Source organism: Andrena cerasifolii, chromosome 13 (assembly GCF_050908995.1).
Source record: "Andrena cerasifolii isolate SP2316 chromosome 13, iyAndCera1_principal, whole genome shotgun sequence".
NCBI classification, from domain to species: Eukaryota; Metazoa; Arthropoda; class Insecta; order Hymenoptera; family Andrenidae; genus Andrena; species Andrena cerasifolii.
The window spans coordinates 7907668-7920909 of NC_135130.1; the positions used below are offsets into that span (position 1 = coordinate 7907668).

The 13242-nt window shown below is 41.5% G+C and overlaps 1 protein-coding gene across 2 annotated transcripts in view; it reads right to left on the minus strand.

Annotated features, from left to right (window-relative positions):
• The window catches only part of LOC143375951 (octopamine receptor beta-1R), a 153242-nt gene that overhangs the window by 128979 nt on the left and 11021 nt on the right, over positions 1-13242 (minus strand). For both annotated transcript variants that reach the window (XM_076825664.1, XM_076825665.1), the window contains exon 3: positions 8049-8286. In XM_076825664.1, the coding sequence (XP_076681779.1) occupies positions 8049-8286 (238 nt within the window). The remainder of the gene's footprint in view (positions 1-8048; positions 8287-13242) is intronic.

Consider the following 13242-nt stretch of genomic DNA (forward strand, 5'->3'; position numbering starts at 1 on the left):
CAACTCCATTAACAGAATTTGGAAATTAGCGAATCTTTATAGCGAACATGTTTTTGATTTTTTTAATGCCAAATTGGCCACTTTTAAATATCCCTCGCCGGCTTTGCCCCGCAGTAACGTCTCTGTACACGTCCTTTAATTCTAATTCTAATTTTAATTTTATTAGTTCACTAGTTCCATTATTTTCCTGTATTATTGTTTATTTATTTATGTACCGGCTTTCCTTCTCTTTTCATTTATTTCGCGTTGCTTCTTTACTAACTTTATGAACTGATAGTTGTAAACTAAAAGGTCCTTGCCCGTGGAATAAATAATAATAATTATATAAAAGGAAAGCTACTTATCACTAAAATTCCTCGAGAATTATTACAGTAATTTCTAAAAAGGAAAAATAACACCTGCGATGTCACTCTACATTTTAACCCCCCAGAGAAGTTCCACAAATCTAATTAAAAATTGACCAAACTGTGTCGAGAAAGATTGCTCCCCAATGATCGCACTAATTTTCAATAAAACCCCTTCGAAACTAACAAACTGGGAATCCTTAAAGAAGTAGCAAAAAGTCCGAACAATAGGAATTTAAATTTCAATTAAACAGCCCTGGCAACCAATTAAAATTCGTGACAAACAAAACCACCCCTAAGCTCCGAGGGAAATCCTCCGAAATCACGCGGCGAATATTCCTGTGCCAGGAGCATAGTGCGCGAGGGAATAAAATCTGTAAAATTGCTGGGACGGAAATGTTCGGGAAAGGGGGTCGCGCCGAGGCGTGCGGCAATAAAACGAACATTTCGACAACGGCTTTCTGCAGTCGCGCGCCTTCGATAGCAGCGCGAGCTTGCCGGCCGTGTTTACGCTAATGCTTTTTTCCATCGATCGACCTTCCCGCGCCGCGAACGGTATCAGCGTTTGATCAGCGAATATTTGATAGGGCTCGTTCGATTGTGCCAGTCGATGGCTGCCTTTCCAGCGCGCTCAGTCGCGACTCTCGCTTTCCGCGTCGAAAGCAAAACAATCCGCTCCGAAAGCGATTTGCACGCGCCCATTCTGGCGCGGCGACGTTGTTTCAGAGCTTGATTCCAGCACCTTGCCGCGGCGATTGGTAACCGTGAATCGATTGTTCAGGTTACGTTTGATGATTTTATAGGCTGTTAGCGACAGAAATTCAAATGCATGGACGAACTTTCGTTTTTTATGGCTTTCGGGGCTGCTTGGACTTTGATGGCATGCGGGCTAGAATTAAAGCAAATGTAGAACGGTTCTTGATAGCTTTTAGGATTTAAATAGGAAGGTCCTTGATCACCGATTGCTCTTATCAGACACTTGCAGGTGTAAAATGATTATTGACAGCTTTATACGTTTTTGTAAATTAACAGCATTTTGTGTTAATAAAAGACAGCTTGTTGCATTCGGATTCTCGGTTCCACGGTGTATTCCGGAGAGGATGCCACAGTGGAAACTGTGCAAATGGATTTTCCAATAGCCTTTGATGAGTAATGGACTGCTACCATGAAACAGGTGAAAGTAATTGCGAGGGGGCTTTGTAATTGGAAATCAATTGTTTTTTATTCAGGAGGTATTGTTGCACCCCGCGTGCGAATGTTGCTTGAATGTTTCTCGTTAAATATGCAAATATGTGGTTGTAAAATGTTATAGTCGCTCTCTGATTACAAGGCGACCATGTTAATTTTGACTGAAAGAAGTCAGGATTCATTCCGATTCTCCGCGTTTGAATATCTCTTCCACTCATGGAGTTTGGTAAATACAGTGGCTGGCATTAATGTTCGGACACTTTTTAAAATCGCGTAACTTTTTTAGAATTGGTCCAAACAACTTGAGTTTTTTTTTTGAGAAGCTAGAAGGATTAGTTTGCTAACTGACGCGTTTTTTGAAGAAAAAAAATGTATTTGGTTGGAATAGCGAAAAGAATAGTAAAGGTCGATTTTTAAACTGTTTTTTGTTAGCTTGTAATGAAAATTAAAAAAAAACTAGCTTCTCAAAAAAACTCAAGTTGTTTGGACAAATTCTAAAAAAGTTATGCGATTTTAAAAAGTGTCCGAATATTAATGCGAGTCACTGTACATGCAGGAACTCCATGGCGATTTGTATTTCTTTCACGCGATACATCCAATTCTCATTTATTTTGAAATCAACCCCATTAAAATCAGTTTTTAATTCAACAAACAAGGTTTTTTCACGAGCCCCCAATAATTAAACACGCTATTATCCTTCCTACAATGTGCGCTTAAATTCTCCCTCACCTTTCTCAGCCTACCCACATCAAAGAATCAAAAACCACTTTCCACCTCCACTGTTAACCATCTCGCTACTACGAAGCCGGTCGCGAGCGAACATTTCACCCTTGATAAAATCAGAATCAATTACCTTATCGTATTAAGCAATTTATTAGCTCTTCCACTGAAATTAATTTCAACATTTTAAACCGATGAGAAAAGATCGCCGGCACTAAAACTCAAACATTTCTTCAGGTACAAGTACACAGAGTCACGCTGACTCGCAGGTTCGTTCGCATAAATTAAGAAGAATACCTAAATTCGAAAGCCACTACATTGCTTCTCTTTAATTATTTATTGCACAGTAGACTTTGCAATGGAAAACATATAAAAAAAAGCGAAAACAGAAAGAGGAAAAAGAAACAGAATAGTTAGATTTGAATAGCACATATAACACTAGAGAAGTGCAAAAGGCGAGGTACAGCTGTCAGCTGTTACAAACCTTACCATTTAAAGCTACTCAAAACTAAAACCAACACAATAGAATACACAAAAAGCAAACGTAGACGGCCAAATAACATAATCAAAAGTAAGAACTAACATCATAAGCGTGTACTTGGAAAATGACAAAAGTAAAAATTAATAATTAATTTTTAATGCTGATTAGCAAAGAATAGTGTCACTTCTTGACGCCTGGAGTAACATCAGCTGAGGCACGACTATTATTTTAATATCAAAAATAAAATTACTGTCATACTGTGCTCGAACGAACGTGGCAGTCTCTCGTGAACAAAGTGACTATATAATTGCAGGTCCAATATACTGCAAATACAATTCAGTAACTACAGCGAAAGGGTTAAACCCTCCATACAAAAACGATCCACCGCAGAGGATATTACAGTTCCCCCGCCCCTCGCACCGTTCATCCCGAAAGCGCCGATTGCATCCCAGCGGAAGTACATCCGCGCAGCATTCGCAATATCGCGGATCGACTCATGGTTTACGGAAACGCGAAGCTCCGTGTCGCGTTTAACATTCTCTCGCTCGATCGTGCTCCAGCGCGCGCTTCTCCCTCGAAATCGATCAGTTTTTCCATTCGCCTGTAATTGTCGGAAGCCATACGAAACCGATTATCGCTGCCGACCGTGGCCGGCGAAAATAGCCCCGACGACCGCGATTTTATCACGGGACCGCGGAACCCCATTTAATCGGCTCGGTCTGCTCGACCGCTTTCAATCGGCGCCCTTAATTGTAAACCGCAATTGCCACCGATCAAAACGCGGCTGAACGTCAACGTTCGCGCCTTTTTCCTCGACGGCCGCTGCCCCTGAATAGGAAGCTGAAACCGTGCAGACCGTTTCAACCGCGCTGAGTGGAACGTCGAACAAAACGATCCTCTCGATTCGACATTGGATACATGCGCGGAAATCGAGGCTTTTCGACACTGGGGCGAAGAACATTTTCCGAATTGGACACGCGCGCTCTCGATGCAGCCGCCTCCTCTCTCTCTCTTGGGGCTTCTTGTTGAGGGCACAGGGGAATCTTTATGCTGGTAAACTTTCACTTGGCGAACTTGTTCCTGGCGTAAGTGCTCGCGGTAATATTTTATGGTACTTTTAAGAAACTGCGGTAGACCAAGTGTTTTTATATGGGAATATCTACCAGTGGTGAGGTAAGGGCTTCTTCCGGGGGGATTTTCAGGCATTTGGAAGAATTGAAATGGAGGTTGAGTGGATAAAGTTCGCAGAATTGACATTTGTGGCTCGTAGAAGTTTTTCAACTTAAGGTCCTCAACCGATTTACTCAGCTTTTCATCGAAACCATTAGGTGGAAAGGGCAACCATATTGGGTGTCTTTATTTCGACAGTTATTAGTAGAACAGGACCTTTCTTATTTTTCTGGAGTGGAAACTATTTTTTGTTGATCGTTAAAACTTAAGAGCACTTATTTTAGAATTAAAGCAATTATTATAGTCGATCCTGTAGGCGAAAAAAAGCAATCTCGGACGACGGGACTCGAACTCAAGATCCTGCGGGTACTGGTCAGACGCGTTACCAATTACCCTAAAGTCGATTCTCCGATATCACTCTGTTCCGAACTTTACATACAAATGACCTCCCCATTTCTGCTTGTCTCCCCATTTCTACTCATTTCGTATTTTTATTATTATTATAAGCGTTACGTTTGTACTATAGTTGCAATAAAATAATACAAAATTATTTGAATATTCACGCGAGTGTTGCACGAGCTTGGGGCGAATCAAAGTGCAGCATAAGCAACCAGAAACTTTTAAAATAACAGACTCATGATTTTTCGATCGTGTTCTAGCTGTTTGTGCTAAGGAACAGCGCCACTATTTGTATTCGATAATTGGGGAGAAAATAGTTTTTGCAGTAAAAGTTCTTATTTAATATCAAAAACAAATATCGTCTTGTGCTTTGGATTTAGATGCTTTTACTATTTTTAATTTTTTTATAAGTAGAAAACAGGTGATTAGGTTTAGGGTCAACTGAATCGCCGTCATGTCAGCATTTCGACTCACCAAAATTTTAGTAACATAACCTCACAACTCAATGTATGCTTAACCTCTATTTCTATTCTAAGGTATTTTATTTTTTATTTAGCATTCTTTTGTGCTTCACTATTGTGTTATAAAACCTCTCCATAAAAGATGTAACTTATTTTAACCTCAAAAGGCAACATATTATGTGAGCAGAAATTGATACAAATGGTGAATAGAAATACGTACATTATTTAGGCGTGAAAACGGCTTCCCTTCGGAAATTCGGCAACGTTGCATGTCACTAGGCATAACTCAGCGGTTCCAGTGACATGCAACGTTGCCAAATTTCCGAAGGGAAGCCGATTCTGGCGCCTAGTGTACATCGCTATTTTTCGTGAGCAGAAATACGGACATTTAGAGCATTCTATTTAATTACAAATTACTAATAGTGAAACATCTTGAAATATCTTTCTTAAATAATTTTATAATTTTTTTATTTATTATTAAAGAATTAATCAATTACTCTGCAAGTTTTGATCAGAAATAAATTTTGCACACCTCCTTTACGACGAGTAACCTCTTAAACGAACAGAAATTGGGGCATTCACCTTATACCGAACTACCGTGGCGCCACCTACGGTAGCAATCGCACCATAGACCGTTCCCAAACGCTTGCTTCAAAATTTCCAATGTTCTTTTTCCCAAAACCAGAAGCTGGTTTGTGGAAACCTTCTTCTGCACCTTGGCTGTACTCCTGCAGAAAGTCCTAACACCCCAGATGCCAATTATGTCTACCGCCTAATCTCACGCGTACCTTCGTCAGGTCTTAACTTTTCTAAAAAAAAAAAGAACAAACTGTTTTATAAGAAGCACGATACTTGGACCCTTTCACAAGCGACGTTGCAAGGTCCCCGTTAACCTTTATCGAACCAATCCATTATCTGCTTAACTCCCCTCCCGCCTTCTTCCACCAGCGGCTGCAGCCACGATTCTTGGCCCCAGGCAGCCATCAGATTACAGGCTTCAAAGCTGATTACACCGCTTTTCGGCTACAGTCCCTGCAGCCAACAATAGCGCGGCTCTAGAAAGGAATACCCTCCCACCATCGCAAGTATCCATCTCACCCCTTGCTATTCTGGGACTATTCATCCTTCGCGATGACGAGGGAGGAATCAATTAGACGTGCCGAAAGCAGTCCCGACGAAGTGAACGGCATTAGCGCGCTGGGAATATTCTAGCAAGGTTTAAACACAGAAGCGCGAGGAGGAGGAACGGCCCCCAGTAGACCGGAAAGGATTCCAGAGAGCGTCGGGTCCCGTTGCTACGCAAGGTCGACGCGGCGGACAGAAAATGGCACGGGGCGGTCTCCGGAGCCACTGGGAGCTGGCAAAAGCGATCGGAGGCTGCATTTTCCTTGGCATTCCTGGCACGAGCCACCTAAGAGGATTTCGCGGGAGCGTTCACCGCTTCCGCGTTCCTCTTCGCGGCGGCAACGGTATTAGAAATATCTGCGGTGGGTATTAGCTCGGACGAGAAACGCGGACGAAGACCGTCACGGCGACACGCGGCGCGTAAGACGATTAAGGATTACGTCTTCTGTAATCGAGTTATAGGCGTCGGCAATGGCGGTAAGGAGCCCCCGTCGGCCCTCTCCTCCGTCGCGTTACGCGCTGCTTGCGGGACTGACTGTCTGGAAGCGAGATTTCGAGGGTGGGTTTGGAAGAGGGAGACTGTAGGACCTGGCCGAGTTAAAAATTCACGAGATTTCTCAAATAGTCCTCGTCATATTTTGCTGTCCCACAGGGAGAACGCAATTTCCCCGCGGGACGTATTACGACGCGGTCGCCACATCTTTAATTAACTCTTCGAAAAAACAGACCACGGTTAAGTGAAAATTCCACGGGCTACTTTATCGCGCGAGAGTTCGTAATCAACTTTAATTAACACCGCCGCCAGAGTTTCAGCGACGGAACCGTCGTCCATCATTCGATACTGCTCTCACGGCGATGAAAATAAATAAATTTGCGGGATTATCAAAAATTAATCACGCAAGGGACCGAAATAATTAGCCGTTATTGCTTGAGCGATATTTTGGATAATTCAAGTGGCTGGCTAAAAGCGGCCAGACTGGGGTATTTATAAAATTTCGGTGTGTTACAGGATGTCTCAGAATTGGCTGGTGAAATTCCAGGTGAAACGATTTCTTCTGGTGGGGACAGTCGAACGTGTTGTGAGAAATTTAGCTGTGAGAGGAACTCTTCCTGACAGAATGTAAGATGTAGCACAGATAGCTGTGAGAAAGTTTTGATTAAGTCCAGCAGCAATTGGAAGGTGGCGTGTTAACATGGAATAGTACCTAGTTGCTGTCTGTATCTTAATATATAAAGCAGAAAGTGTTTGTGTGTTTGTCTGTCACCTAAAAACTTTCGAAGGATTAACTCTGGGGGTCACGAAATGTGTCCCAGCTTATTATGCCTAGCTAATCCAGACGAATGTGACTATTTTCACAACAAAATTTTTTTTTTTATAAAATTAGAATTCAAATTTCGGGCGAAGCTTAGTAGTAAAGCTAGTTAAACATATTCAGTGAATAATTAATTTCTGGAAACGTTGGGGGCTATAGTCAGACCAAAGTCTTTTGGCGACTCAGGGCTACTGAAGAGCTATCTCGATCTACTAAACTCTTCACAGTGGAGGAAACGATCTCGATGGACTCACTTTTATTCTAATTCCACAGTCACCATCTTCTCATTCAAGTAACAGCTGCAAGACTGAATTTCAATACACTCCACAATCATCTTTATACTTCTCTCAGCACCTTCCACAAATGCTACCATCCTGTTAAGAAAATCACTCCCACCCAAAAATCGGCCCCCACTTCAAACTTCCACAAACTTCCACCTGACAATAACGCAAAAGCCTTCGAGGGCTAAAATAGCTAAAGTAACCGTGCATAACAGGTGGAAGGAATCTAAGTAGTTAGGTACTTTTCGCAGACTCAACTGATCCTTGACCACCATAGTGCCTTACACATCACCCCTTTCCAAGTCGACATACTCAGACCATTAAAGCACTCCTCCCCAAAAACGTTACAAAAACCCTCCCCCACAGTCTTCCGACGCCTCAGTGTTCAATCATCTTCGCCAGCCCCCACTGCCTCCACCACCTGACTACATTCCTTCCAGCCACTTGCACAAGTGCCCCGAAAGGAATGGCTTCTCGGAGGCAAGGCGAGTAGGAGTTGCACTCGAACGACAGGGTACAGTTACAGAGACACGGCAAAGCTCTCTACGTATGCGATGCAAGCTCACCAGTTTCCGCCGCCGCTTGTAGCAGCATCTGCTGATGGTGGTGTTGCCTCGTGGAGGACCTGTGGTGGTGGACGCTATTCAGGACGATGTTACTTGACGTCCTGCTGAGCGCCTTCCTCTGCCTGACCGCCTCCTTGTAGATCTTACAGTACATGACGATCATCACCAGGCCGGGGATCCAGAAGGAGACGCACGAGCTGATGACCGCGTACGGCCTGTTCACCACAAAGGAGCAGACCTGCAACGACAGGGAGCCCATTGGTCCGGGCCTTTGTTCGCCCGCGATCTTCCAGCTGATCGATAAGTGATTCGGGAGCCAGGAAGCTGGGCAAAGGAGCGGCCCGGTCAATTTCTGGGCTACTTGGCCGAGTGCACTGTGTGGCGAGAAGGCGGCTATAGTGGAGGATACTTTGCCCGTTTCCGCCGGGACTGTCCCTTCCGGGGGACTTGGTACATCGTTTAGGGGATTTAGAAAGATGGAGGAGACTTTGGAAGTCGTGGAAGTTGAATAGGGCTTGGTGAGGGGGATAGGTTCGCCTGAGTGGTGGATGCAAGTGGGGAAGTGGTGGTTTGGTTTCTCGTTTCGGCTTGAGGAGCGGGCTAGGCCAGGGGGATCTAGGATACTAGTAACTAGGGTATAGTAATAAGTAGACTGCGGATGTTTATGCAAATACACATTTCTATAGAAAAGGACTAAACAAGTGAAACTTTGATAGAAATATGTTTCGTCATTAGAGGGTTTTCAAATAATATTTTTTATTTTAAAGAATGTCCTATTTATTTATTTCTAGCGAGCACACAACTTACTTAGCTCGAGTATAGTAGCGGCCATGATATGGCGTATTCGATTTTCTTAAAATAGGGAGGTCGTAATTATCGTAATAAATATCATATTTGCATAAACTTCCGAAGTCTACTAATAACTGTTATTTTGCAAATTTCACATCGTCAGTTTACTTAAACTCATTTTTTGAGGGGGTTAGATCGCAGTACCATGAGCTGCCTGGGTACAGTAATAATTTTCAAAGACAACAGGTTTATTTTTAAAATTTTTTTATCATCAGTTCATTTAACTTTATTTTTATGTGTGATTCAAAATGAAGAAATTAACGCCTTAGTACTGTGCACTAGGGTGGCCCTTATTTTCAACCTGCGATTTCTTTTGCTCCCACCCCCTAATATTCCAATTCATAAAAAAATAGTTCCTGAAAAATATTATTGCAATCGGACAACAGGAAAGGGTGCCGACCAGACCTTAAAGTTTAGAATTCATCAATGATTTGAATTGGAAGAATTTCTAAAAAATGGTAAGCCCTATCGAAATTTTGCCCAAACAATATTAAAAGAGCATTCAATTTTCTACAATTACTGTAGATATAATTTTTTCGTGCTTCCAAACATTTTTCAGATAACAGCGTTTTTAATATTATTTGAACAAAATTTCGATGGAGCTTACTACTTTTGAGAAAATCTTTAAATTCGAACTATCGACGAATTCTAAACTTTCCTGTTGTCCGATTGCAATAAACTTTCTCAGGGATTATTTTTTTTTATCAAATGGCACCGTTCTAGGGGGTGAGAGCAACAAAACAAAAGAAAAATTCGACAATTATAAATAAGGGCCACCCTACTGTGCACCTAGTTTCTAGTTTCAGAAACTTACTAAATCAGGGAAATACCACATATCCACTGTGTACGTCTATCTGACACAAACACGACTTTCAAATCTGCAAGTCCTCAGTACACGTTCCATAGTCCGTCGCGAATCTTTGTTCAGGTTGTTAATTTAACCCCATTGCCTTCTTACCACACTGCGCGATGCCTCTGAATTTACTCGCTTCAACAAACATTCAACTGTGCAATAATAATATAGAACAAATTTTTTACCGTCCAATCGGAATCGGTGTCTTCGTTTTATTCCGCGCTAACGAATATCGTGTTTTCGGTTTGCCCAAAGTGTCCCGACACGTTTCCCTCCCCGCGTCTAAATTTCAAACACGACTGTGCCCCGCGGAAATTCGTTTAATAATTGAATCCCGATTTTCGTCGCGGGCTCAGCCGGGGATTTTTAATCCAATTTCTCCTGACGGTTCTGTCGCGCGTGCAGAATTTATATTAAACCTCCGGCATAATGAGATGAAGCCTTTTCCCAGGCTTACGTAAACTTCATTTTGAGACAATGTACAATATTATTCTTCATTTGCATTAAAGCCCGTTCAGTTACACCGTGTACCAACGGGACGAGGCTGGCCGTGCTCCGGGTTGCCATAAATTAAGTGCAACACGAAGTAAAAGATGGCGCGAAAGTCGTCGTCCGATTTTCTTAGTTTATAGCTTTGGTTTTAATAGAAACAACCTGGCGTGTTTTTTATGGCACTTTTTATAAATTTTATGACATCGAGTTCCAAAGATGATATCCAACAAATGCAATTTTGGGCCCTTTTTAGTGCATTTTCCATGTGAAGTATTTTTGAGGTTAGCTTTCGGTTTCGCGTTGAATATTGTCCTTTAATATTATTGTAAACTCTGTGGGATATTCACGTAAACCAATGCCTTCAAATGGCCCCAAAGAAGAAAGCCTTTAAACATTCGTCTAAATTCACGTACCATCGACGAATTATTATGTAAAAATATCGTCACAATTTTTCCGCGTTCTTGTATGGTATATTTACTCATCTTTATGGAAAATAAATTTCGCGAGTCTCTTCTATTGAAATGTCAAAACATCGCTGACATATACCTGAAGTTAAAAAAATTAGGAGCTTCAACATCGGGTGGTGACTTTTGCGCCACCTGTTATAAACAAAGAATCGACCACGTCCACTATGAATAGATTATTACTGACAATTGAAACATTTTTTAAAAATTCTCAATTTTGCATTGAATACAGTCGCAGAACAATTTCCACTGGCACGCTATCGGAACATCATAACACCCTCGAGTAGCCAAAATGTAACACAATGGCTTCCAGAGTCATCCTCAGAAATTGAGCAGAACAGTGAGAAATTTGTATCGAAAATTTAAAAGAGACCTCTGTGCTCGATTATAATTAGCATGGGAGAATTGTCAGGAAAATTAAAATATTTTAATTGCAGGCTTCTGTGAATGTCACGAAGCATTTATTTCTCAGAGAGTCGGATACATAGACGGGAAGAGTATTTAATTTTCTGCGCGACTTAATGGTGACATTTTTATTGATAATTAATGCTCGCCTTCAGCTGGCACTGTTTGCATTGGGGAATATTGACGTTATAACTTACAAAGCATTACAGTGGATTCTTATGAGCGGTAGTGTGCGTTGCAGCTATCTAAAAACGCAATTTACTGCCGCGTCACTGGGTATAATTACAAAGTCACGGAACTTTAATGGAGTTGAGAATTGAAACTGCAATTTGATGCCCGCGATAGCCGCTTTCCCGTTTCTATTCTGCTCCACGGGCGAATGCAGCATCGACTTGGCCCTGTCTCGACCGTTTATTTTTATTACAACCGGCTGAGGATGCGTTCAAATTGGATTTGTCCGGCGAAAAAGGTCACAGAACGGACACAGAGGCACGATGTTTTTAGCTTCAGCAGATACAAGGCAATCATGTGCAAACGACACGGTGCTTGGCGTAAATAAATTGTGATACATTGCACTGTCATGTGGTAACCTTTACAGTAGTCCCCTTTAAGGGTGCTAGACAGTCGTTTTTATCGAAAATGGAACATTTCATTTCCAATTGATTGCAAAGAAATAAACCCAGACTCGTTCTTTGACACAACGTTTATTAACATCATAAGCTTTGGAGAAAAAAAAACATGTTTGTTTAGTTAAAAATGTGCATTATATGTGACTTTTTGGCTTTTTCGAAAAAGTTTCTTTTGTTTTGCAGGGAGCAGTAGCACCCAATTTATATGAAATAGAATGTAAAAAGAATAAGAGGTTATCGAAACAGTAGCAGCACAGTTAAAATGTTATAAAATTGTAATTCGATGTAAGGCATTTACAGCAAATTTATTTTACAACCTAAAATAATTTTCAAAGTGTTTACAGATGAGGGAGCAAGTTGACCCCCATTGATGGAAATTTACTTTCAATTATCAAAACGTGCTAAAACTGTTCAGTTTTTGTTTTGGAGCCTAAAATGTTTGTTGAAGTATATTTAGCAAGCACAATGGGGATTTAATTTTCCAGCGTGGAAATTACCGTTACAGCTGAATGTACAATGCGCCACGCCGTTCACGACGACGTTCCCGTGATGCGTCGGGCACTATGCATAACCAAATTAGCCAATCGAGGAAACAATAGTGCAAGTCACGTGGACGACGCAAGGGGATGTGATTGGTCAATTTCGCCCCTAACGCGTGCGTATGCAAATGATTGGAAATCCTTGCGCAAATCCTCTTATCCCTGAGGATTATCGCCGACATTCACAATTCAGAATGCTGGTTAAGTAGCTCGCGTAACGTGCCTAGTTATTTAGCAGAAAGTCATGATTGCAACCTCATGAAACAGTTGCTGGTTAAAATATACGAAATCAACATAAACAGCTTTGAAATATTCCCTTAATAAACTACTGGCAGTCATAAAAAAAATCACAGACATACGGAGGGGGGTAACTACCCAAAAGAAACCGGAATTTATTTATAAAAAAATGTGTATTTATTTTTACACGTTCAAACTTCAATCGCCTTCAATGTACAGTAAATTCTCGTTATAAGCTCATCTCGACTATGCGTTGTATGCTCGGTCGAGAGTGAGCGAGAGTGGACGAAAGAGTTCTCTCACTCGCGCAACACTCTGGCGGCTCGGAATAGTCGACGCTATGCGTTGTAAGCTCACCGCCAGCCCCGAGCGTGAGCCTATAACGAGAATTCACTGCACTCTCCTTGCGATGCAATACACTTATCGAGACTTTTTTTCTATTGCTCAAAACAGTTTGAATCAAAAACAGTAAACTTTTGTTATAAAATATGTTAATAGCCGTCTAAAATCGACAGAGTTTCGGATATGTATCTATAACTTCCGAAAAACAATAGTTTTTTAACTGAAACTTTTTTTTAAGTAGTTCACAATACTACCTATATAAAGACAGTACAAAAACGGAAAATCTTCATCGAGCCGTTGACTTATAAAAAAATCCACAAAATATTTTCCGAGCGTTCAAACGGGTACACCCTCTTAAGGGGACATTCTACCCTCTTGGTAAAA